The sequence below is a fragment of the Amphiura filiformis genome, chromosome 5 (assembly GCF_039555335.1).
Source record: "Amphiura filiformis chromosome 5, Afil_fr2py, whole genome shotgun sequence".
Lineage (NCBI taxonomy): Eukaryota > Metazoa > Echinodermata > Ophiuroidea > Amphilepidida > Amphiuridae > Amphiura > Amphiura filiformis.
The window spans coordinates 11,549,609-11,575,569 of record NC_092632.1 but is presented as its reverse complement, the minus strand read 5'-3'; the positions used below and the strand labels follow the sequence as shown (position 1 = coordinate 11,575,569).

Sequence of the window (25,961 nt, the reverse complement as noted above, 5' to 3'; positions counted from 1 at the left end):
AATATTACTATACAAGTAAGATCATGTAAGTAAAGGGGCAAGACTGCAGCTGGAGAGCATAAAAATGGAACCACTGAGTGCCTAAATATGAAATATTAAGAGATGTATCTTCGACATACAATGTATATTGATCAGGCGCATTAGAGATAATTATCAATCAATTACACAATATTGCAAAGACACCAAGTTATTTTGTTCAACATTCAATTTACTGTATTACAGCAATATACTGACTGTTCATGTATCCCGGCTGATGAGGGATCCATAGTGAAGGGAGGCAGTGCTAATAGTGGTCGATGTCAGGGTCCATGTTGGACGCTATTGGCCTTCCTCATCTTGTTCTTCCTGGCAACTTTGATGGTTTTTAATCTGAGTGTACCATCAGTAACATGTACTCTCAGGTAAGTTACTATTGAGCTGATACACTTTTAAGAATAAACAGATATTTGAAGCTCTCAGTTTATTTTTGGCAAGTTTTGTGACAGGCCCCCAGCAAATTAAAAACACAAAAATATTCGCAAAACATAAATTAATTTTGTTTCGGTCAAAATGTTTAAAGAACATTTAAATGTTGCATTATATGTTAAAGGTAATGAAAATTGCAATCAATTCCATATGAAGAAGCGCTACAACTTTTTAATGTTAATAATGTCTACATGTTGTTGTAATATGTTTTTGGCAAACATGTTTGTCAACGAATCAAATCAAATCAACACCTAGAATGTCTTGCAACAAGTCCAAAACTGCTTTTAACTTTTATCAAAATGTTTTATACCATTACTAAGTTTATTATGCCATATAACCCAACACTTAAATGTTTTCTGTAAAACATTTTGTGTTTGCTGAGCAGATACAACTCCTTTACTGATTTCTGTAAAACGTGATCTACCAAAAAAAACGTTGACAACGTAAAGAAAGCAGCAAGTTTAAAAAGCCCCCACCTCGGCTCACTTTTTGAAACTTGGTCCCATTTGTAAAAGATACTGATTTAATTTTTGTCATAATTATCAACTTAAATTATTTCCAGAAGTGTTATGTATCTTTAATGTGCCGATGCGATATTAAGTTGTTAGCATAATTCTGGAACGATCAGAAAGGTTATTATGTTGTTCTTGCCAATATCTATTATGTTTTGTTTTATAATAATTATTAAGTTCATGACCAATGATTGAATTAAACTAACAAGTAGGCATGTTAATGGCAATGATGCTATTGTTTAAACGTTAAAACCACCGATTTGCTGTTGATATTCAAAATGGGACCAAGTTTCAAAAAGTGAGCCGAGGTGGGGGCTTTTTAAACTTGCTGCTTTCTTTACGTTGTCAACGTTTTTTGGTAGATTTTCTTTCTTTTTTATGAATGTAGCCAAGCAGCTCTAAGCTTGGAAAGTCATCGGGTTACGAAGTACCCTATAAAACGAATAAAACGAAAAATAGATGTTTGAAATTATGTTATCCTTGATTTATGACAGTAAATAATTTAATAAAACTTTATCAGCCGTTTATTTTTAAAACTTGCTGGTCACAGCTACCGCGTGACTGTAATGTTAATAGGGATACATATACATTTTAATATACTTTAATTATTCAAGGCAACTAAGAAATGTAAATATGAACAACACATACCCAATGTTGACGATGCCAGCGAGACACAGAGTCAGTCCGATTTACTTCAAATTGAAACTATGTAGCACTGTGTACTACGGAAGCGTCTAAGTGCCACGACTTAGCAAGATAATTATGTTTTAATGATTGTGGTTTTTGTAACCCTGCGGGGCAATCTAGTTGGATATCCAAATTTCGCGGTTGATAGTTCTTTGTAGCCCTGCGGGGCAATCTAGTTGGATTTCCCTATAAAGCGGCGGTTGTTGGCGGTCTTTCGCGGTTTGTAGTTTTAATTTCCCTCATTCTTCATGCCCTACCCTCTATCGGGGGTTAATTTATAGTTTAAGCTCGTTGGATAACTATACTTCGCGGTGTGTGGTTCTTTGTTGCCCTGCGGGGCAATCTAGTTGGATATCCAAATTTCGCGGTTGATAGTTCTTTGTAGCCCTAGTTGGATTTCCCTATTAAGCGGCGGTTGTTGGGGGTCTTTCGCGGTTTGTACTTTTAATTTCCCTCATTCTTCGTGCCCTACCCTCTATCGGGGGTTAATTTATAGTTTAATCTTGTTGGATAACTATACTTCGCGGTGTGTGGTTCTTTGTAGCCCTGCGGGGCAATCTAGTTGGATATCCAAATTTCGCGGTTGATAGTTCTTTGTAGCCCTAGTTGGATTTCCCTATTAAGCGGCGGTTGTTGGCGGTCTTTCGCGGTTTGTGGTTTTGATTTCCCTCATTCTTTATGCCCTACCATCTATAGGGGGTTAATTTATAGTTTAAGCTTGTTGGATAACTATACTTCGCGGTATGTGGTTTTTTGAAGCCCTGCGGGGCAATCTAGCTGGATGTCTCTATTGAGCGGCGGTTGTTGGTTGTCTTTCGCAGTTTGTGGTTTTAATTTGTATGATATCCAAATTGCGCGGTTTGTGGTTCTTTGTAGCCCTGCGGGCCAATATAGTTGGATATCCCTAGTGAGCGGAGGTTTTTGGCGTTCTTTCGCGGTTTGTGGTTTTATTTCGCTACTTGTTCAGGCCCTGACCTCTATCGGTGGCTAATTTGTCTTTTAAACTGGTTGGATATCCATATTTCGCGGTTTGTGGTTCTTTGTTGCACTGCGGGGCAATCTAGTTTGACATCCCTATTGAGCGGCGGTTGTTGGCGGTCTTTCGCGATTTGTGGTTTTAATTTCCCTCATTCTTCAAGCCCTGCAGTCTCTGGGGGGGGGGATAATTTTAATAAACAATTTCCCTGAGAATAAAACATCTTGCTTTGATAAAAAAAAAATATCACAATAGCACCATGTTAAAATTATGTTATCCTTGATGAACGAAAATTAATTGTTTAATAACAGATTGTAAAAAAAAAAAAAATTGGTCATCGGATTTCGAACTCCAGTCCCCGGAATAGGAGTCCAAGTCATTTACCATTAGACCACGGGACTCGGCTGTGAAATAGCTTGTCGATGTACAATATTTATTATATGAATTGATGTGTCGTCCGAAAAGAACAAAAGAATTGTGAAAAACTTGATTTTTTGGCGAATGGGGTTCGGAATTTGTATGCACGGTATTTCAGAAATTGCTAGGGTATAATTGGAAGTGAATCTGAAAAAGTAGTGTGAAGGTGATAACCAGGTAGACCTGTAGCAGTGTCTAAAAATTCTGGATCAGTATGATTTGCCACTAATTTTCGCTATGAAATACCGCGTGAAATGGAAGCAAAAATATTTGTTTATTACGAACAATGATTGACTGTAGGATTGGTGGCCCTTTTTGAATTAATGAGTTGTCAAGATATTACACCTGGGACTGTAAATAACACCTTGCACCTTGAACAGAAAGTCCACAAACCAACCAGGAAAGGAAACATTCTTGACCTAATTTTCACCAATGTGCCTGACAGTGTCCAGGGTGTAAATGTTGTGCCTGGCATGAGCGACCACGAGGCAGTGACTGCTAACTGTGAAACAAATGTCCAAACAAACAAGAAAAAGCCTAGAACTGTTCACATCTACAAAAAAGCAAACTTGAAGGGAATTGAGGAAGATCTGCAAGATTTTTCCAACAATTTTCACTCTTCCACTGAGGAAAAGACCTGCTCTGATAATTGGGAGTGCTTCAAGGAGGCTCTGCAAGATGCTATGAACAAACATATACCTACTAAACGCCTCTCCGGAAGATGGAACTTGCCTTGGATGAATAATAACATCAAGCATCTTATGAAGAAAAGACGCCGGAGATATGATGCATGGAAAAAGTTTGGCGACAAAAATGACCTTGCTGATTATAAGAACTTAAAACAGGAAGTTGAGACTGCCTTGAAACGTGCCCATGATGAATATATTGAAGGTGTCTTTGAAGAAGATACAGGTAATCCAGCCAAGAAATTATGGAGTTACGTAAAGTCCTTGAAAATTGACAAAATTGGAATTCCACCTCTGCTGTACAAAAACAGATTAGTGAGCCAACCTAAACAAAAGGCTGAGGCCCTATCTGAACAGTACCGTTCAGTTTTCACTTCTGAAAGCACATCCCATTTGCCAAGTAAGGGACCTAGTAAGCATGATACTATGCCAGACATTGAAATTACAACTAATGGGATTGAAAAACTGCTTACTGCGCTAAATCCGAAGAAGGCAGTAGGACCAGATCAGGTGTCTACGTGGATGCTAAAGACATTTGCTTCAACATTGGCCCCCATACTTAAGGAAATATTCACCCAGTCCTTAAGAACAGGTGATGTCCCAGCAGACTGGAAGTTAGCAAATATCTCTGCCATCTTCAAAAAGGGGGAGCGAAATGATCCTGCCAACTACTGTCCGGTGTCGCTCACCAGTGTGACCTGTAAGTTGATGGAGCATGTGCTTGCTAGCAGCATCAGAGGGTATTTAGATGACAACAACATTCTGAGTACCTCGCAACACGGGTTCAGGAAGAAACACAGCTGTGAGACTCAACTGCTTGGAACAGTAGAAGACCTCACACGAAGCCTGGACAATCGTGAGCAAATGGATTGCCTTATATTAGATTTCTCTAAGGCATTCGATGCTGTACCACACCAAAGATTGCTCTATAAACTTAACTGGTATGGCATTCGTGGTCAAACCCATACATGGATTAAGAACTGGTTAACATCAAGAAAACAAACTGTAGTGATTGAGGGAGAGAAATCAGAGGAAGTAGATGTCATCTCAGGTGTGCCACAGGGCACAGTTCTTGGCCCCTTGCTGTTTATTTTATTTGTTAACGACATCGGGGAAGAAACATCTTCTACCATCAGGTTATTTGCTGATGATGCCCTCATATATAGGCACATTTCATCCAAAGCCGATACAGACGCTCTTCAGAATGATCTACATAAACTTGTTGACTGGTCCACCAAATGGCAAATGCGATTCAACCCTGCCAAATGCTCCCTTCTTCGTGTTGCTAAAATAAAAAAGATCATCAACTCAAGCTACACGATGTTGGGTACCGAGCTGAAATCAACAGACCACCATCCTTATCTTGGAGTGGAGTTGGCATCAAGTATGGACTGGAAGCATCACATTCAAAATGTATCCGGCAAAGCGCAGAGAACTCTAAACTTCCTGCAGAGAAATCTATACAAGTGCCCTCAGAAGGTCCGGACACAGGCATACACTTCTTTAATTCGCCCGACCCTCGAGTACGCTGCCACAATCTGGGACCCATACCATCAAAGGGACATCAATACAGCTTAGAAAGAGTCCAGAGAAAGGCCGTCCGGTTCATCACAGGGAATTATCGCAGAAGATCGAGTGTCACTGCTTTGAGGGCCGACTTGGGTTTTCCAACACTACAGCAACGAAGGTTGGCATCAAGACTGACTCTGTTTTACAAGATTCATAACCAGGAAGTCTCTGTCCAAATACCATGTCACTACATACCACAAGATACACCCTCCATCAAAACCAGAAGGACGCATGAGCAGCAGTACAAGATCATCAGAGCAAGAACAGAAGTATACAAGAACAGCTACTTCCCAGCAACCATACCAGTATGGAACAAACTCCCTGCTTCTATAGTGAATTCAACATCAAGCCAAACGTTCAAAACCAAGATCCAGCAGCTGGTTTCCAGTGATCAATCTGAGCTGTACATGGGCTCAGTTGTTCCAGCAGCTGCGTCACTCAACTAGTCCTGCACCAAGTCTTCACTGTATATAATTTTGCACCCTTCGTCGTGAGTTTTGTGATTTTTATCATCGTCATCGGTGGTGGGAGTGATTTTGTGATTTTGTCTGTTCTGCACCGGATGTGAAGTTGCACCGCTGGGCGTGATACCATGTATGGTCTACCCAGAATTCACGTAGAAGTAGAAGTAACATTTAGCATGGTTTTAGCCACATTTTGTACCCAGCGAAAAATAACATCGAACAATAGAAGTCAAGTGTTTTAATGTTAGCTGTAAATATAGTCTCGCGGGAGCATCTGTTATTAGGCTTCTTTATCAGTCTTTTTTTAAAAACTTGCTGGTCACGGCTACCGCGTGACTCTAATAGATATATATTTTCATTAAGAGTCACACTGCTGTTTGGACACATTTATAATACAACATGGGTCCACCCTTGTCATAATATATAGGCCTATGTATTGATCCCCAATCTAGCTAATCAAATATTTTCTTTGACATAATCAATTTTAATTTTGTTACGACACCCACATTTTCAAGTATTTGTGTAAAGGCAGTAGTTAATTCATGGTGCCATCTTTCTATTTATCATAGGTGTGTGGATGCAAGCCAACGTTCCTTTGCTTTAGGGTTACAGTCTCTCATTATCAGAGGAGTTGGTGAGTAAAGCAAGTTGTGAATTTTAAAAACGCAACCAGTGATGCTTAAGATAGGCAACAGCTTAGTAACCGTACAGTATTGTTTTGGACCCTGGATAATGTATTTTAGGCTGTTTTTGCTCATTTGTGAACTTTAATCGCCGAGATTGAAAAAACAAGATGAATATACAGCGAAACTTGGTGTATGATTTGCTTTTCAAGAATGTAATTTGCAAATGCATCACCACCGTTTGAGTTTTTATGGGTAATTTATTATAGATAAATAATCTATTAGTATTTCTTTTCCATAAAGTGTTAGCTTTTACTGTAAGATATTTTAATTTTGAGCCGAACAAGTGAGGTAAAGCAAAGAATATTGTAATTTATTACCAGCGCCAATGCGTGTTACTCCTGCGGTCGTAATACGGTACGATCCTTTAATGTGTGTGTATAACATTCCCACACGCCGTGTACGTACTGTGTTATGAACATCTCATACGTATTAAGACTAATATTTCTATTGTAATAATAAACCATCTTATTAAGACGGTTTATTCAAAATTTCGGATTTTGACAAAACTATATGGCAAATAAAGTCTTGATTTTTGCAGGGTAACTTTGTTTACTGAAGTACATTACAATCGTGTAAAAACCAGAACAAAAAAATATTGAGGGCATCCTCCTCAGCAAATGTTACAATATAGCTTCAAAGTACACCTCCATATTTAAAACTGGTGTAAAGATGTGCAAATTTACCACCTAAAAAACATGCCGAGTTCGAAAATGGCAATGAAAAAGTATAATTAAAAAACATAATTCTTTTATTCAAAGGTCATTTAGAGATTTTTAGATAACAACTTGTGCACCTATTTTGTTTCATGTAGACCCTACAAACACACATTTTACAAGTTTTTAGAGTGAGGAAATATCATTTTGGTCAATATGAAATCAGTATAAACACACTGTAAAAAAAATCTTCAGTGGTCCATCTTACCCCAACAAAATCTGTGAATTAATTTCAAAATAATTTTTCAATATATTGGCACATAATTTGCTTTGTAGTCAAAAGAGAACTGAAAGCTAACCTAATGTTCACCAGCAACCACTCAATCAAGTATTAGTCCGGCTGCAAACTATTGTTTTATTTGGTTAGATGGTTTTGCCAGTTAAAGTGTTTTTCTTTGGTGATTATTAATCTATAGGTGGTACAAAATAAGATTATGGGGGATGTAGAATTGTCACCCCTGGGCAATTCAAGATTTCCAAGGTCAAAGTTTATACAGGGGTCAAAATTCAAAATTGCACAATTTTTAAAAAATCTCATACCAAAATGTTCCTCTGATCCTAAGGATTCAGAAAAAGTATAGTTTGACCCACCTCCGACTTATCGTTTCGGAGTTATAATCCAAAAGGTCAAAGGTTAACTTGGAAGCAGCACAGGTGCTGAAAGAGCTACAATGCTCCAATTTTGATGAAAATGGTCTTAAATTGTTGGCAGTGTTATCTCAATCGAATAGGTATTATGGTCTCAGGTTATAACCAACTGTAATGACTCATTACCAAGGTAAGCATTCAGAGAAGTACCAGTAGGTCAACATCAGTAGGACTCAATTGATAATGACCTATTTTGATGTGTTACCAAGGCAACAAGTCATTCTAGGTAGTTCAAACTATTCATTATTCGAGTTGTGGTACAGAAAGACCAATTTGAGACTATTTTCATCAAAATTGGAGCATTTTTCAATTTCAACCCCTGTGGGAGTTCTCTATTTAACCTTTGACCTTTTTACTCTTAACTCCACAACGATAACTCGTAGATATGTGAAACTATACATTTTCTGAATCCTTATGACAAGAGGAATAATTTGACATATGTTTGGACAAAATTGGACAAGTTTATAATTTTGACCCCTGTATAAACTTTGACCTTGGATATCTCGAATTGCCCAGGGGTGACAATTTTACATCCCTCGAAATCTCATTTTGTACTACCCACAGAACAATAATCCAGAAACAAAAACACTTTAACTGGCAAAACCAACCTACCTTGGTCTGCCACCGGACTATATTGAGTAGGCCTACTATGACGGTTTCACATACAAAATCCATATCTTGTTCTTTGCATTTTCCTTTTAGGTCTCATACCCGGACCTATTGTATACGGTTCACTGATTGATGACTCCTGCCTTATATGGGAACAAAGCTGCAGTGGAGGCTGGACATGCTGGATGTTTGACAATCGCACACTCTCTAACATTACAGTAATGCTTGGCACAGGTGTCCGATTTGGGTCTATTCTCTTTATATTTCTTGCTATATTATTTTATTATAAACCAAAAGAACCCAAAAAAGTCAAACACACACCGAAAAGTAAACTACTGGATGATGATGGTGTACCATCTGAACAAAAACAGCCAGAGAATGTGCATTATTCTTCAGTAGGAGTTCAGGCTAGTTTTCCAACTGGAATCACTAAAGAAAGGCACTGTTGAAACTACTGAGTTGTAGTTAACAGTGTGTCAGTGGTCATGGTCGCACAAGAGTATTATTACTATTATTGTTATTATTTTGGGGGGGGGGGGTGCATTTTGGAAAATAAATGGGGGGTGCTAGTGGTCAAAGCTCAGGTTTGGAGGGGAAATCCCCCAGAACCAACACTGTACTGTTTGTACATAATGGGAAAAAATTATTTTATGTTCACTTCATTTCTGCTAAAGGAATCTTTATCCCTTTTAGTGTATGATGGAAATAAACCAATGTTTGTAAAAGAAATGTCTATATATTTATGTAAATTGTAATATTTATTCTGTGCATTAGAATGATTGTAAGTGGCAAATAATACAGTTAAGAATTTACTGACCACCAACATTTCAAACCTGCTGTGTTTGGGTATGGGTGGGGGTGTGACGGGTGGGGTGATGGTCTTAGGTGTTACCAAATATTGTTTGTAAACTTTTCCTTTTTGTGACCATTAACTATCAATTTTTCACAAGTACCAAAAAATGGAGCAGACATACTGTAATAATTCCAAATGTATAGCCTGCATGGCATATAATTGATTAAGATTTAGGTAGAAGTACATAAACTACACTGACATAAGCTGAATTAAAGTGCCCCATTTTGGTCCATGGTCTTATTGGTAATCAAATAACACACATTTCATAACAAAATCTAGCATTCATAGAAACATTTGTTCGATGTCAATTTTATTTCATTTTCAATGACTGCATGGTTCTCTCAATGGCTTTTTTTTTTCAAATCACATTGTATTACATCCTGGATAAATAATGAACTATTTACTGCTTGTATACCGTAAAACCCCGTCTACAAGCATATAGTGTGCTTCTGATGAAAGCTACATTAATCCAGTCGCCATTATGGAGTTTGAGCAAATAAATTATGGATCCAAGCATATACAAACAAGTATTATTTTAAGACCGATCTATTGTATTGGTATATTAACGCTTCGAATTAATTAAGCTTTTATAAAAAACACTATATATGCTTATAGACAGGGTTTTACGGTATTCTCTCACATGTTAAAAATATTCAATGAAATAGAAAGGAATATTGACAGTTTGCTGACATTATTTGGTATAGAAAGCTTGAAAGTGATATACATGTTATTGCTTTTTTAGTGATTATACATATGTATAATAATAAAATTGGCCTTGAAAATATAAAACAAGAAATATAGAATATTGGTCTTGAACTTTCTTTCTGAAAAACACAAAATGTGTCATATCTTTTAACTACAACCCAAAACCAAACAATGTCCTTTATAATTACTTTATCTATAATCTATATGTTATTATAAATAAAACATACAGTATATACTTGCCATCAACAAAATTGGAGCAGAAATTATAACATGTATACTTGCCATTAACAAAATTGGAGCAGTTGTTCTATACAACTGCAGCATTCGAGACATCAATTTCAAATACTGCACCTATTTGAAGAAAAAATTCTCTTACAAGTGAAGCACCATCATCATGATTGTGTTTTATTCCTCTTTCAGGATAAATCAAAATTACAAAAGAGTCAGTATACCACTTACATCACATATTGATATGAGTTGACTTATGATTACGGATGATTACATGTACATTCAAGACGTCCTATGCTGTTTTACAAAAGGTAAAATAATAGAGCAGTGTCTATGGCAGACTAAACCTTTTCAAACCTCAACTTGTAAAACCTTTGTGGTTTTAATTTTGTGATATTAGTTTTAATTAGGTAATTTTATTTGTATAATTGCTTTTAAATCAAAGTTAATGCCAAATATCTTCTGCGTACTCTTATTGCATCAGCACACTTTTTGTGGAACAACGCAATCGTGCGACCTTAGACTGTGATTGGTCAATTCTCAAAAGATGTGCTTGCTCCATAAACGTTTCGATGCAAATATCTGTGCGTAACCCAGTTGTCTCTCATGATCGAGAATTAAATATTTTGCCTACAGAGTCTTTTACTTACAGTTTTCATCTCAGACCAACAGAGGGTGTACCTAGTATAAACACAAGTCAACTCATCTATAAAATGGAATAGTGTTCATATTTTATGGACAGATTATATTATGCTCAGTCCCAATTCCAAATAATATAAATAGTGTTATTCTTTATTTACAATTTATATAAAGTTAATGCAAGTATCATTTTTGAGTAGGACATATAAAGTCCAAAATCATATACCCAATGGAAATACAAGTTTATACAATAAATATCAGGTACATTTGGTGTACATCTCTTATAAACAATAAATACATCTTGTATATATTTATATAATGAAACGTGTGAAATAAAATAAAAATGAAGTGGAATATAAACATGGTATTTTACAGGTATATATTAAAAATATGGAAGACGGTGCAAGATTACTACTGTGTGGGTACAATTTTGCCTTCACCTGAACCTCATAATATTCAATCTACTAAATCTAGCTTTATTTTGCAATACATCAGTTGTACATAAATTCATGAGCAAAAAATGTATAAATCACAAATATTTGCTAATTTCAAGGCTAATAGGGTTATTTTCAAGGTTTATTCAATAAATTTGAGTTACATGGGTTAAGATTAATACCATGTGGGATTTAGGATTTTGCTACTTGAGAAAAAAAGTTCTATTGAAAGATTCTATACTATATTGACAAATTTAAATGCGCATCAATTAAATCCCACATAAATTCACAAAAGTGTGCATAATTCACACACAATCAGTATGTGCTGTGCCCAACTAAATTCTATATCCATTTACAATGTTACGTGTCTCGTTTACAAGAAGTTAAGCAAAGTGTATTTAACTCATACAAAGATTCTTGTAATTAGATTGGTCAATTACTATCAATCATTTTTGTGACAGCTGTAAAAAAAGGCTATTGTTACCTTGGCAACACTAATAAATGTGCGTGTATAGCATTAGTTTTTTGCATGATGACCACATTGAGTCGCCAATAAAAGGTGGGGTGTTACTTCTAAAATGAGTATATAGTTGATCAGCTTGTAATCGGCGGGCCTTACATCGCAGATTAATATCAATATATTTCATTTTGTGAATTGTCTTATGACATCTTGCCAGAATTGTCACGATTTTATACCTTTGTCTACTTTCTTTAACATGCAAAATATAGACCAGACAGGTCACCTATATCACTCTTAACATAGGTCTTCTTTTCGGCATAGTGGTAAAAGCCTAACAATTCCCGCCGATTACAAGCTGATTAAACTATTATAGTGTAGATATTCCTTAATGTATTCTGTTGTCCTAGTGATTTATGAAGTTAAGTAAAAGAAAAGGAATCAATAAGCACCCATACCCCATAAGCGCCCACCCAGGGTATTTTCAATTTGCTAAAGGGTACCATTAATGTTGAAGTGACTGATAGACGTTGATACAGTAAAATAGCTTGAGGAATTGAAGTCCTGTGTAAACTTGCAATACATTTACTGCATCAAAAACGCTACTAGAACATCTTGGGACCCTATTATACCATAGGTAAATTTGTCTCTAATAAACGGCCCTTACGAAAAAATTAGGTAAACCAGGTAAAAAATAAGCGCCCACCCATTATGACTTTGTAAAGCCCCTTGGGCGCTTATTGGAATGAATACGGTTTCAACAACTCTTCCTATACTTTTGTACAGGAGCCAACCGTTGTTAATCCGTGATGAATCCACACTTTTCCCCAGCGCACATCCACGTTACGCGTGAGCGCGTAAAATTCGTCATGTCTGGAATCTGTGTGCCTATCACGCTTACAAGTTGAATTCAGTATTTTGGAAGTATCGGATAAAGATTGCTGTTTTATTCAGTTTTATTGCTGATATCAACAGAAATCACAGATCTTTTTGTAAGGCTGACTGTCAATGATTAAGTGACATTCCTCATGAAATAATCATGTGAATTATACAATTTTTAGCTTGTTTTCGTTGTTGAAAGGAAGCTGCCCCTGCGAAGTAAACCATGCAGACGAAGCGGACGTATCGTTGTTAATCGGTGATGAACAACGGTGAAACATGATTGAATCCCTAAATATATTGAAAAAATATTGAATGTTTTTTTTTCATTCAATTGAAAGAATATTTTGTGAAAATGTTTTTGCTATTGTACTCATAATCATTTTGTATATATGAAGGAAGCATCTGCAGTACTTCCATTTCCATTCCATTTCACAAAAACAAAGCAATTCTAGATTTTTCAGTCAAAGACTGAAAGTTTCCAAGGTATATAAGTATCAAGTACCTATGGTCTGTATTTCACACTGACTAATATAAAGAGCACCATAGGTTCATATTTATGCACATAATAGACCAGCAGTTGTCAAAGTAGTAAGTGCCATGTTTGGTCAAAATATTACATGGCAATGTTAGCCAACTGCTGTCTGCTAACTGAGTTCATATGTGAAATATTTACAATTGATTACCAACTTGACACTATAATATTAGTCATCTAATTGTGCCTTAGTTGTAAGATGCCAAGTTTTAAACCGGCTGAAGTTGGTGTTGTACGTCTCATCATAACAGAATCCCTTACCACTCAGTCTATTCTTAGCTTGTGCAAACAACGTCAGGAAAGTCTCACGATGTTGCCTGCTCATGAAGTACTGATACGTTGGAGTGCTGTCAATCATACTCGGTGATGACGCCTCTGACTGACTGTCAGAACTCACGTTGAGTTGGTCGTAGTTGGTCGCATAGCCCGAGGTTTTGTCCACAAATTCTGCTACTCTGTCGGTGGTATCTTCCTTCTGTAATAGATATAATTATCAGATATTTATATTAGGTGAATATTCTGAATTAACTTTGTGTAAAAGTGAGTTCAACTTTTCTCATTCAAAATAGAATGGAAAATGTGTCTAATGTGTACATAATGTGCAGCTTATTTTATTAACATCACTGTAAAATACTTGGACCTCAAAAAAAGGATTTTTATAAAAACCATGCTGATTTCAACATGTTCTAATACTAGGCTTATTATATTAATGTCAAAGATAAGTTTTTCAAATTTAAACTTTCATAAATTGTGCAAGGGGACTAAATTAGCGCACTTCAATGTTTACAAAAAAGCCCAAAATCAAACCATAATTGGAAAGTTACAAAAGTTTACACATGCAGCACTTTAGCATTTGGCTCGCAAAACACAATAAAAGCCAGGCAAACAACAAAATAATCTTCAGGTGCAGTGTTTTACCCTCCATATGTGACACTCAAATGTGCCAGAGTTTGGGCTCCCTATAGTCTAACCTCTCTGGCAGGAATAAATAAAATAAATACTGTTTTGTTACCTCTTGAGAAGACGGTGACATTGGTCTCTTTGGTACGATACACAACAAGCTACTGTTGGTTACATCAGGGTTACAACTCTTCCGGGGGATACACTCCACATCAGATACAGGAAAAGCTTGCTGCTGTGTGTCTTCACTAGCACTGACAACAAAGAGAATTTCTGGAGTCAGGAGAAGACAGCCACTGCGGTGAAGGCCATGAAAAGTAACACTGGTGACGTCTACATGCATGATGATGTCAGCATTGGGAAGGGAGTGCAACATTTTCCTGTAAAGCAAGTATTATAATTATCATAATGGTATCCAATGTAAAGTTTGCAAATCTTAAATTGGTTCAAAATCATTTACATTTCAAAAATGAAACAACAACAATACAAATTAATTTACCAAAGAAGTATAATTTTACATACCATTTAAGAAATATTTTCATTAAAATGATAATACAGATTAACTTTCGTTTTCATATTTAGACACCATTATTTCAGTATAAAATATTAATCATGACTTATAATTTAGGTTTATCTTGTACAGCACAAAATCCTCCATTTAATTACATTGTCCAATCAATGACAGGCTTACCATGTATACTTGAGTCTACTGTTTGAAGCCATGGCAGACAATTCAGTAAACTGGGCACTCCTGGGTCTGACAGCATCAGCTAAGCCTGCCCCATGTAAGATTCCTAGTATCATGGCAGACAAAATTAAAAAGAAATATCATTGAAAGTGTCAAAACTTGCCTGTGACATCATCTGCAAAGTGAATCCACACCAGCATATTTACTAAATATGGAGGATAATTTAACACTAAGTTTAAGTTAAGCAATTCTATTCCTTCAAATAACCGTTTTCCTAATAAGCTGTAAGATCAGGAATCAGAAGTCAACAATTTCATGATACGTACATAAATAGTGTTGATTTTTAATTTTGGAGTAAATGTGCTTTCAAATGACACCAAAATTATTTTTGTACTGTGTGTACTTAACGCGGCTGTGTACTCAAGACGTTGTTTCTTTCGCAAAATTGAGCTTTTTTGATATTTGTTACTTTGTTATGTTTTTTATAAATACAAGGAAAGAAAATCCAGATTTATAAACTCCAACTGCGCTATTTTATGTATTTTATTTCACTATTTCATTCGTGTTTGCAATTTTAAAAGAGAAAAATCTTTGTTGCATCAGCGGGGGTGATCTGCTGCAAACAACGCATCGCTGCCATGTATCGCGCAATTTGTTAACGCACAGATACGCTACGCATACGCCGACGCTTATCTGCATGCGTGGCGCATCCTTTGGAAACACTCATTTCAAGTGGTCAAATGGCTCCGTTTTAGCTGATAAAATGTGGGTTTTTCAAGTTCTTTTCCTCGATTTGAATATCAAGTTATGAATGGATTTCGCTTAAACTTCTCAACGGGCTGTGGATTTACCCGATGTTCACATAATATAAGGTAGAAAAACGAAAACTGCCGCATTCTCCTGCGAGATTCGATGAAAGGGCAAAATGTGACCACTTTAAACTTTAACGGCCATTATTTCAATGTTCATTTTCTCGGTAAAATGACGATTTAGGTACACGATAACTCAATAAATACAGCATCTATAGGTAAGCAAATATGATCATCGTAAAAAAAGCATGATCGACTCAAGAAACGGTTTTCTCATTTTTTATATTTTGGTCTATTTCCGATTTTAGGCATCATTTTGTGCAAATAGGCGTTTGTGAATTTTAAAAGTTCAATTTGATGCCTTATATGGTCAATATCTCAAAAATAAGGCCAATATCAAAAAAAAAAAAACCGTTTTTGGAATGGAGCCTCAAGATTGAGCTAAAAACAAAATAAAATATTTTGGAAAGAGTGTTTTTTGTTATGATGTACCTAACAAATATTGCCAAAAACTCACTTTTTTGTGATTTTCTTCATAATTGTTGTTTTTAACTCAAATCTGTATTTATATTAAGATATATTGATGTCTTGCCGTCATAAAAATGTATACTTTTATATGTCTTGCTATGCTAATAATTACAAAGTTATTGCACTTTTACTACATGCATGTCTGAGAGTACACAGCCACCTTAAGACAATACAATTTGCGAAGAATTCCTTTAGGTGTTAATGTAAATGCAGTTGTGAGAAATAAGCAATGTATTTCTTTAATTGCACAGTATTAAAAGGTGATTAACAAACAATTTTTGATTTTATAATCTTCTTTTTCTTACATACTTTAAAAGTTTGTGAGCACTCTATGGGAAACACAACCAATCACACTAAAATATGAACTTCATGTAAATTTTAAGCTTTTATGTCAAATTCCTGCTGAAATGTTCCATGCTTTGGCAAAATGTGTCACACAATTGATGTACCCACCTTCTCCTGTCTGTGCTAGAAACTCTGCTGCACCTCCCAGTGGTTTGATAACCACTCCCACCAGTCCTTTGCCTACACCTGTAATGATACCTTTAGCCTTGGTTGTAGTTGGTGTGGATGTACCCGATGCTTCCTGAATGCTTTGGAGTGGTTGGTCAGCTATGCCTGCAATGGCACCTGAAAAAAAGTTTCACATTGAAGCCACATAAATGTTAATTTGAAATTAATTTAGTTTCTATACTAAATATCCTAATAGAGTTTTTGTTAAGGGCGGGGGGGGTTGCAACAGCTCCCCTAAACTAAAATCATGTGACATTCACCATATATTTTAATTGTGTAGATTCCAAGCCAACAAAATTAGTTGGAGCAAACATGTAGCCATTTCAAAATTGAGGCATTTAGTATACAACATTGAATGGAGGTCATTGAACTGTGTAAGTGTCCCAGTAATTTTGCTCCTGACTAGGGTGCAACCTTTGCTCGGGTACACAAGCATTGATTTCAATGAAGGGGAAAAGTGATTAACTAAAGAAGCCTTGTCCAGTAGACATAATCACCAGTTCCAAGGATATTTTGAAGTGATGGAATTCAAACACCGGTTATTTTTCACATGAAAGGTTGATTACAACAAGGGGCAAATATCTTGAATTAAGTCTATAACAATAGTAAAAACTGTATTTTTACTTTGTAAGTTATTAATTAGGTCAAAAACTGCATCTTACTTGTTTTACAGATATTAGCAAAGTCAATGAATGCACTTGCACAAAATGTGGATGCTGGTTGGTCCTAGACATATCAACATCCTAGCAGGCGTGCACTGATGTATCTAATTTCTCCCACTGGTATATGCAGTTTTAGACCTATCATTAACTTTTAAGCACAGCATATTAGCCATACCTAGTACACTGATGCCAAATCCACTGAGACCTTGCATCAGTCCTTCTGTCACTCTATCTGGTGCCCTGCGTCTATGGGCTTCTTGTCTAGCTATGTGATCAGCATCCAGACTAAGGCGGTCAAGGTTACGAGCTACACTAGATGCAAACTTAGTGACTGATGTCAGAGTACCTGCAAAAAGAAAACAGAATGTACAACAGGCATTAAAAACAATTTGAAACTAAATTATAAATAAAATTGTAACTTACTGAACATGCAGAATTTGGCAATGGAGATTTCTGTACAAGGAAACCCCATTCTTTCTTATTTGGCAAGTGAAATATTTGACTGAGCAAAGCAATGTTTTGATTGGCTAATACATGTCAGAATGTGTATTGTTTGGGTGCTGCTTGCATTAACCAATTTTTATAAGCACACTACATATCTTAAGTTCACCCAAAGAGTTTTATCTCCCGAAGGACAAAAACAAAACATAAAGCTCTCCAGGTGAGGAGGGCAAGGGTCAAGATCATTTAGCCATGGTGTAAACTGCATATGGACCATCCGTCTTATTATTGTTTCAGACATTATTTTCTTATTAATGTTTATCACGATAAGACTTATATGAGCAACTCCTTCACATCCAGTCTCCAACGTTCCATATTCAGTTTAAAAAAAATTGAAGCTTATATAAAGAGCACTTTTGAGATTGTTCAAGAATCATATGGTTTAATGTACAGTCTCTATATAAATGGAAAGATGTGTAAAATTGTGCAGGAATATTGCTGCAATTATGCAGGAACTACTGGCCAGGTTATGAGTTAAAACTAACTATAGTAATTACCTGCAGACACATGTCTGACCAGTGAGGTGACCCCGTTAGTGACCCCAGACACAAATGCTGCTGGTCCTCTAGTCAGCCCTTCATAAGGTAACATCACTGTATCTGTCAGTCCAATCTTGACACTGCGGAGAAAACCGGCAGGATTGCCCAGAATCTCTAGTGATCCTAATGCCCAACCTGTGATATAAATCAAAGAAATAATAAAAATGCATTTTCCAATAATTTTTACACAGGATATTCTGAGGAAAATATCTTATCTTGAAAACTGCCATCTCTGAATGCTGGTTTTTAAATACTCTTACAAGTGTTGTTTGTAGGCTTTATAATACATATAAATTCTGTCATAACTTCAGTAATGTTGACAAAACAGAAATTTATTGAAATTTCTTTCTGTGCCCATTTAGTTCATAAAATGCAATCTTCAATCTTCAATGTAGAAGCTCAGCAATATCAAGATGTCAAATAGATGCTGTGTGTATTGTTTTATGTGATATGCATGAGTTCACTACTCCTCATTCCAGAAAAGTACTCACAAACCTCTTCTGCTGTTGCATCATTGATATGTGATTGCACCATCTTACTTTGTTACATAACTTGTAATAAAATAATTCATACCCCTACCTGCTTTGAAAAGGGCACCAGAAGTGAAATGCATGGTGAGTGCCTCAATCAGCTGACTACTAGAAGCAAACACAGGTCCCGTCTCAAGCTGTCCAAAACTCAACAATGTCCTATCCACCGCAATGAAGACTTTCAGTGATGCATGGACAGAAGCTAATACTGCAACTGGTCCTATCTCCAGATTACGCATTCCGACAGGTGTTTGCAATGAACAAATCTTTGTTGTCACCTGAGATGGTATCTTCTGTGATGAAATAGCTTTTTGCGCAGCACGTTGCGATGCTGGTACGTAGCTTCTAATCCTCGTCATCATTTCATACAAGAATTGATCTTCTATGAATACCTCAGAATTTTTCAAATTGATCTGGATATTGGCAATGTTTGTACCAATGTCGTCATTTGATTCCAGGCACAAAGTGAATCTACAGCCTTCATAGCTATGCTCCGGTGATGTGATGTAGGATTCATCCTCATGTTTGTGTCTGCTTTTGAAGAGTACACCAAAGTCAAATTTGCCATCATGAAACAGCTGGTTGTCAATCTGAAAAGGACCTGTTATATGAAAAAAAGAAATATTATTTTTAAAAATAATGCAATATATATATAATTTGTAATAAACAAGAGCAAGAGTAATATACAAGATTATGCAATGTCATTAGCTTATAGCTGCGTTATATGCGATGGGCTCAACATACATTGATAAAGAGCTCATAATTATATGTACTGTTCAAACCAATTGCATTGACACAGTAACAACAGCACAGATCTAGATTGATTCTTCTAAGACTGGTAATTTCATGGGCAAAATCCAGGAATACTTTCATCATTATATTAATATCAACATCTCATTTGAATAAAAGTATTAAAGAATGAGAACAAATTAAAGTATTGGTTTCTGTCTCTGTCCTGCATTTACCATATGAAACAACAAAGGCACATCTAAGCTGAAAACAATCACTTATCTGGTTACTTTATAGTCACCCCCTTCACTCTCGTTACAATCCATTTCTGACATGTAATTATGCATGCAATGTGTAATGTAATGTAGTCTTATAAAGTGCATAATGCCACCTAAAAAGACACTCTAAGCACATTCACATAACAATGCAATCCATAACATTTCATTACTCTTATAATCACGAATACCCACACATATAACACCAAATTGTGACTCAAAATAACTTGTAATAAGAAACTGGTATGAGAGAGTTTGCTTTGAAATAAGAGAACAATACCAATCAACCCACCTGTAACCACTGATATCATCTGGGTCTTCACTTTCTTCCTTCCTGTATCTTCAACCGGGTAACTCATCACTCTGATGTCATCTAAGGTTGCCCTCATAATCTCAGACATCATCACCAGATCCGTCACCTCATCCATGATCTTGATGACCAACTTGGAGATCTCCACACTAATATTGCACTCTTGATTCACAGCAGCTGATGAGCTTGTTGGTTGTGTCTTTGTAGGTGTCTGCATTGCTGTCATCTGCTGATCCGCTTGGCTTGCTCCAGCCATAAGCTGATTCTGCTCTCCTACTGGATATCCTCGCTCCATGCTCATAGTCAAGGGATCTATCGCAACACGGGTCTGTCTACCCACATTGAAGCTGGTCACTAAGACATACCCACCCCCTGTGAGTGCTACTATCTCTGACCTTGTTTCCGCTCCCATTGCAAGTATTATCCCCTCACTCCACTGGTAGCGTGGACTGTCAGTAGTTTTGTACACAACTGCTCCTGGGTGCTGGGCTAGACTGAGATGTATTGTGGGGAGTTCCTTGTTGGAGTTTACATGTTGTTGTAGGTCATAGTGATATACAGAGTTGGCTGGGATGACAGGAATTGAGGAAAGGATGCTTATCTCTTCCACAACTTGTGTCTTCACTGAAAATGAAAATTTGAGAAAAAGGTGAAAATATGAATATTACACATATGTTTGACTTTATTTAGACTTTAATCCAAGGTGACTACTGTAAAAAGTGGACATTTAAACACTACATTTATTACAACACTCAAATATATTCCGTTTGGGTTATGTCAATGTAAGGAAATTTAGATTAAAGAATTGTGCGTAACGCAGAAGTGAATCCAACCATGCCAACGCACAGGTGATTGGTTAGTTTTGTATCCAAGATCGTGCGTTCGGATTGTAGTTTGAAATATGCGATATACGATCACTGTTTGATATATACAGCTGTTGAAAGCTGTGATCATTCAATTGAAATTTCTACTGTAGTTATATTTTCATGGCAACAAATCTCTTATCTGTAAGTTCAAATTGTTTTACCTGCATCTTTATAGTTGGTCATTGCTTGACCTATGTGAAGTGGGAACAGACATGTGTTGTGTACAGTCACTAATGGTGCAGGGTCTATCTCCAGACTGATATACATGATTCCTTTGTGTTCCTGAAGTATTGCTACCACTGGTAATGATACTGTTCTCTCGTCTTCAGAATCACGTCTGAAAAGTGCCTCTGAATCCTATTCATCATCAAGGATAAATCAATAGATTAACAATTACATAAATTTTGTTCCCTGAAAGGCTGAGTGAGTGTGTTCAGACACAGATAAGTAGCTTTTGGTACATTTATATGCTAAACATTTCCACTATGTGTTGTGTCAATCAAGCATTAATGGCTAGGTTTTACAATAAGGTACACCACACACAAATGAGATGTTGTTTATTCTTGGATATATTTCCAAACAGGGAGCTAAATGGCGGTGCAACATCAGTGGTCAAACTCTCTTTTCCTGGAGCATGATTTCCAGGGAAGAAAGCCATCTACTCAATCAAAAAAATATATTTACATGAATCATGATATTGTCTTGAATAGGAACAATGAAAGAAGCATGTGACCAAGAAGTGGGAGATCAGCAGCTAATATCAGCCTTTGTATCGGGGCACGGAATAAGAATTCCCAATTTCTTAAAAGGTTGATGTATCTCCAAAGTGCACAAATAGGGCATTGTAAAATCATCTCAATATTTCTGAAATTCAGAAAACTTGTAGGTCTAACAATTTCATGAATAAAAACTTTGATACAAGCAGAAGTACAACATTTATTGGAATACATTTTCAGAGTTGCAACAGCATACGAGAAAATAATTGCACCTGTGTAGGTACAGTCTATGTGAGAACCATGAATATATACTCACAAGTAGCGTTGCTGGTTGACGGGGTCGTCCTTCATCAACAGGAATCCAACTGCTCCATATATCGGTCCCTAGCATACTCTGCTGCTTGGGTGTATATCTTTGACACACAGCCAGCGAAAACAGCTGCACACAATGCTGAAAGCCTACTGGAGATTTATCCTGCTGGTTTACTGGCAGCACATTCCATTCATACACAGGGAGAGGGTTTCTGCTGGAGGGGTTGCTTGGAATAAATTGACTGTACAGGGTGCTCTGCTGCACATTGGGCTGTAACAAAGGGTGAACAAAAATGAAAGAAATGTTTTGAATCAACTTCAGTGTTGAATTGCTGTACTAAAGTGAGCAGAACCCAAAGTGTTGTCATCCACTAGCAGAAATTCGCAGGAAAGGGTAGGGAATTCACCCAAAATTTATGGTAGGAATTTCAACTATAGGACTACATGAACTCTTTCTCCTGGTAATTTTTCCCAAAATTTAACACACACACATTAGGGATGGCTTATTCCGTTTATCAGCGTTGTGTGCGTTTAACGTATTAACACGCATTGATCCAGCCCCATCTGGCGGCAAGATTTCATGAATATATGATAGGTGCGGTGCAGAATATGTTAGTACCAATGGCGCCTTACATAAGGTAAAATTTGTGAAGTCAACGGCTCAAACATGTAAGAAACTATGCATTATTTTGACGTATTAATGTTAAATAATTAATGTTTTGAGCAAGTTTTATGTAAATTATTAAGGTCGTCTTCAGATTTTGTAAATTTAAACTGTTGATTAGCATGCGTGTTACACGTTTACCATGCACAATTGCTAAATGTTTAACGGATCATGCATGCGTTTAACGGTACATGCATTTAACGTTCCCATGCCTAACACACATACAGACCAAAAAGATTCAAACCAGTGGAAAGTCAGTGATTAGGGCTGTTATTACATAAAATGGGCAGTATTTAAAGTTGAAAATGTAAACACCTGATCGAGGTTGACAACTCATATATACACATTCCCCCAGATACCTACAAATTCTCCTGTTCTTTTGCTTACCTTTTCATCTCCTACAGCAACATGTACAGCTTTAAGCTTCAAATCTTTCTTAGTGTTGTTAACAAGTACAAATCTTGGTCGGATTGTCATCACTCTTACATTATGTTGAACAGTTGATGTCAGAGTTACATGGACAGTCTGAAATAAATTAAAGGACAACATTTTGTATAGTTTTATATTGTGATATCTGCAAACTGAGTGATACTAGATTACTATTCAACTCCATTATGCAGTAAAGCCTAAACCACAACCTTTGTATCTGTGAGTGAGAGGTCAAGCGTTGATGGGAGCGTTGCTTGTAGATTGAATAGGGTAAACAGACAATAACTTCATCATATGATATCGTTGTAGGGCAGATATGTACTTGCGGCCCTTGAACATGTTTAAAACAAAACTGCCAAGAGGTTACATAGGAGGTTTTGCTTTAAACATGTTCAGGGTCGATGACGGTTTTTCCTGTCCAACAATGCTATATAACTCGCAATGTGCATTATGTAATTCAACAAGTAGGGGAACTGACCACAGCAAAAATAGCTGTACACTGTAAAATGAAATTCAGTATAATACAAAGGAATGGTTCAGATTTCACACCACCAAATAGTATATATGGTTGTGCGCCCTTGAATTTCACTTCTCAGAAAAACCCATTGATTGTGAATTTAAGCATTAAAATGAGCAGAAATTTGCATAATTTTAGCCAAATTTGGATTGGTCATGATTAGTAATATTAATTCCTGCAAGTGCACCACAGATGGGAGAGATCGAATAACTTTTAATGATTTTAAGCAGCCTTTTCTTTACAGAAACACCGGCATGGTTTTGCCTGAAAAATAGGAAATTCCCAGACATCGTAGACTTTGAGGGCCAGTCGTAAAAAATAATGACGGTCAACCTATATTTTTTCCCAGCCAGAGGGATCATGCAAGGGCTGATTTCAACCATCATAGCTGTCGCTTAAAACTGAGTCGCTCCTGTGTAGAAAAAATGATGTTTTCTTAAGGCAAATTTAGCACATATCTCTATGGGACTCTGATTTGGTGGTGTGAGATCTTTAAGGTTATCTGTGGTTTCTCAGTATGAGAAGGCTGTAAGAGTATATGAGACATGTTAAACAGCAAAAAACATATGTAATATTTAATATGTAATATTTAAGTTAGTAATATTACTGATTAATTAGAATGTTGATTCTGTAAGCCATTTGTGCTAATTCAATAACCTTTGACAAATATGAATATAAAATAGAATTAGAATAGAAATAGATCTTGTCAAGTTTCAAATCAAAATGGTCAACTGTGCAGTACATCTGTTCACCTTGTTATCATGTTGATTTGGCAGATGAATGTTTACAAATCCTTCTCCGCTTAGTGTCAAAGTCCCTGTTACAAGACCATCGGCCCTGGGTGATGTTGGCTCTGTTAGGAGGTGAATGGGGGATGACCAGTTGGTTTCTGTATGCTCCTCTGTTATGGCACAGATGTGAAATGGACCCTGTAAAAACAAAGAAAAAGTTTCATCAAAAAATTGTTAACCTCTTTAATGAGAAAATATCATCTCTGATTAGCTGCTGCAGAATATTGAATGGCATTCTGTATCGTGTTCGTTTATGTGTAAATAACAGTGCATACATCAGTAACAAATTAAGTACATTAGTACACAATTTTGAGTGGGTAAAGACTGCACAGTTCTAGTCTTTGTTGGAATGAGGGTGCAGCAGTGAGCTTTATATCTTCTATGTCTGACTTGACAGGGTGCAGCTAATGTCAGAGCATTGAGTACATATACACTCTTTGTCATTTGGGGTTTTGTCTTTTATGTGAAGAAATTCCATGTCAATTAACATCCCATGACCACGCCAAATTGAATTGTTCACAAAGTTAATGAATCTTGTTTGTTCATGAAAGTTCATCTGTGTTGGTATAAATCATGATTTTGATTTAAACTTTTGATCCAAACACAAGGAATTAATTCCTACCTCGGAATTTTCAGATGGTACTCCATCTTTCATCAGCGAGTGAGTGACTGTATCAGGTCGTGATTATCTTGACCTTTGACCTGATAACAGACTCGTAGACTCCTGAAAACTTGAAATACTTGACAGAGACAGCAGGTGGTTCCAACGTGAAGTCAAAGAACCAGTTCACATCAAAGCCAACCAACCATCTCTCAACAAAGACAGGGGCCGGTTCAAGCTTTCAGGAGTCTACGAGTCTGTTATCAGGTCAAAGGTCAAGAAAATCACGACCTGATACAGTCACTCGCTCGCTGATGAAAGATGGAGTACCATCTGAAAATTCCGAGGTAGGAATTAATTTCTTGTGTTTGGATCAAAAGTTTAAATCAAAATCGAATCTTGTTTGGTCATAAGCAAGATCAGACCTACCAAATGTGTAACAACCAGAAGTAACAAGAAATAGCACACACTGCTTGTGTGTAGGTAAGCACAAAAGAACTGGCCAAATTCTTTTGTATATGCCTATTGTGATTGTGCAAGCGTGACCTTGTGTGCAGATACACTAAGATGCACACTGCAATTTCAGCTTTTCCATCTATATCTATATGATGAAATCTAGAATCGATATTGAAACTTAAATGTCATTTAAAAAATTCATAGTGACAACATTTAACATAATAAATCTGATGAAATATAATGTAGGCCTATAATACTATACATGTTAACCATGTTAACTATAGAAATCAAAGGGCATTACATGCTTTCTCTATGGTCCATTGTTAAATATCTCTGAACAAGCATCTTGGAAAATGGACTGATCTGGTAAAAAATGGTCTCAAAACTTTTTGGAAGGAGCTATCCGCTTTATTTTTTCAGTACTTACTGCCAATCACATGTTCATTAGTATGTAAAAGTGTTA

The 25,961-nt window shown here is 36.5% G+C and overlaps 2 protein-coding genes across 3 annotated transcripts in view; one reads left to right on the top strand and one right to left on the bottom strand.

The window, feature by feature from the left end:
• The first annotated feature begins 3,530 nt into the window (after nt 1-3,530).
• LOC140152005 (uncharacterized) lies at nt 3,531-8,881 on the top strand. Its single transcript, XM_072174306.1, has 4 exons — nt 3,531-5,222; nt 5,423-5,715; nt 6,346-6,410; nt 8,526-8,881. The coding sequence occupies exons 1-4, from the start codon at nt 3,531-3,533 to the stop codon at nt 8,879-8,881; spliced, it is 2,406 nt and encodes an 801-aa protein (XP_072030407.1).
• A 686-nt stretch (nt 8,882-9,567) lies between these two features.
• The window catches only part of LOC140152619 (intermembrane lipid transfer protein VPS13B-like), a 50,296-nt gene continuing 33,902 nt past the window's right edge, over nt 9,568-25,961 (bottom strand). For both annotated transcript variants that reach the window (XM_072175029.1, XM_072175028.1), the window contains 12 exons: nt 24,403-24,579; nt 23,092-23,229; nt 22,045-22,311; nt 21,174-21,369; nt 20,129-20,770; nt 18,882-19,433; nt 18,261-18,437; nt 17,438-17,608; nt 16,541-16,717; nt 14,754-14,856; nt 14,175-14,442; nt 9,568-13,637 (listed from right to left, as the gene is read on the bottom strand). In XM_072175029.1, coding sequence (XP_072031130.1) covers nt 13,332-13,637; nt 14,175-14,442; nt 14,754-14,856; nt 16,541-16,717; nt 17,438-17,608; nt 18,261-18,437; nt 18,882-19,433; nt 20,129-20,770; nt 21,174-21,369; nt 22,045-22,311; nt 23,092-23,229; nt 24,403-24,579 — 3,174 coding nt within the window. In that variant the 3' untranslated portion in view covers nt 9,568-13,331. The remainder of the gene's footprint in view (nt 13,638-14,174; nt 14,443-14,753; nt 14,857-16,540; nt 16,718-17,437; nt 17,609-18,260; nt 18,438-18,881; nt 19,434-20,128; nt 20,771-21,173; nt 21,370-22,044; nt 22,312-23,091; nt 23,230-24,402; nt 24,580-25,961) is intronic.

Excerpts from the sequence above, each read along its gene's own strand:
- LOC140152005 (XM_072174306.1), top strand. The coding sequence starts at position 3,531 with ATGAGCGACCACGAGGCAGTGACTGCTAACTGTGAAACAAATGTCCAA. Across the intron at positions 5,716-6,345 it reads TCCAGTGATCAATCTGAGCT|GTGTGTGGATGCAAGCCAAC; the intron begins GTACATGGGCTC and ends TATTTATCATAG. Across the intron at positions 6,411-8,525 it reads TCTCATTATCAGAGGAGTTG|GTCTCATACCCGGACCTATT; the intron begins GTGAGTAAAGCA and ends TTTTCCTTTTAG.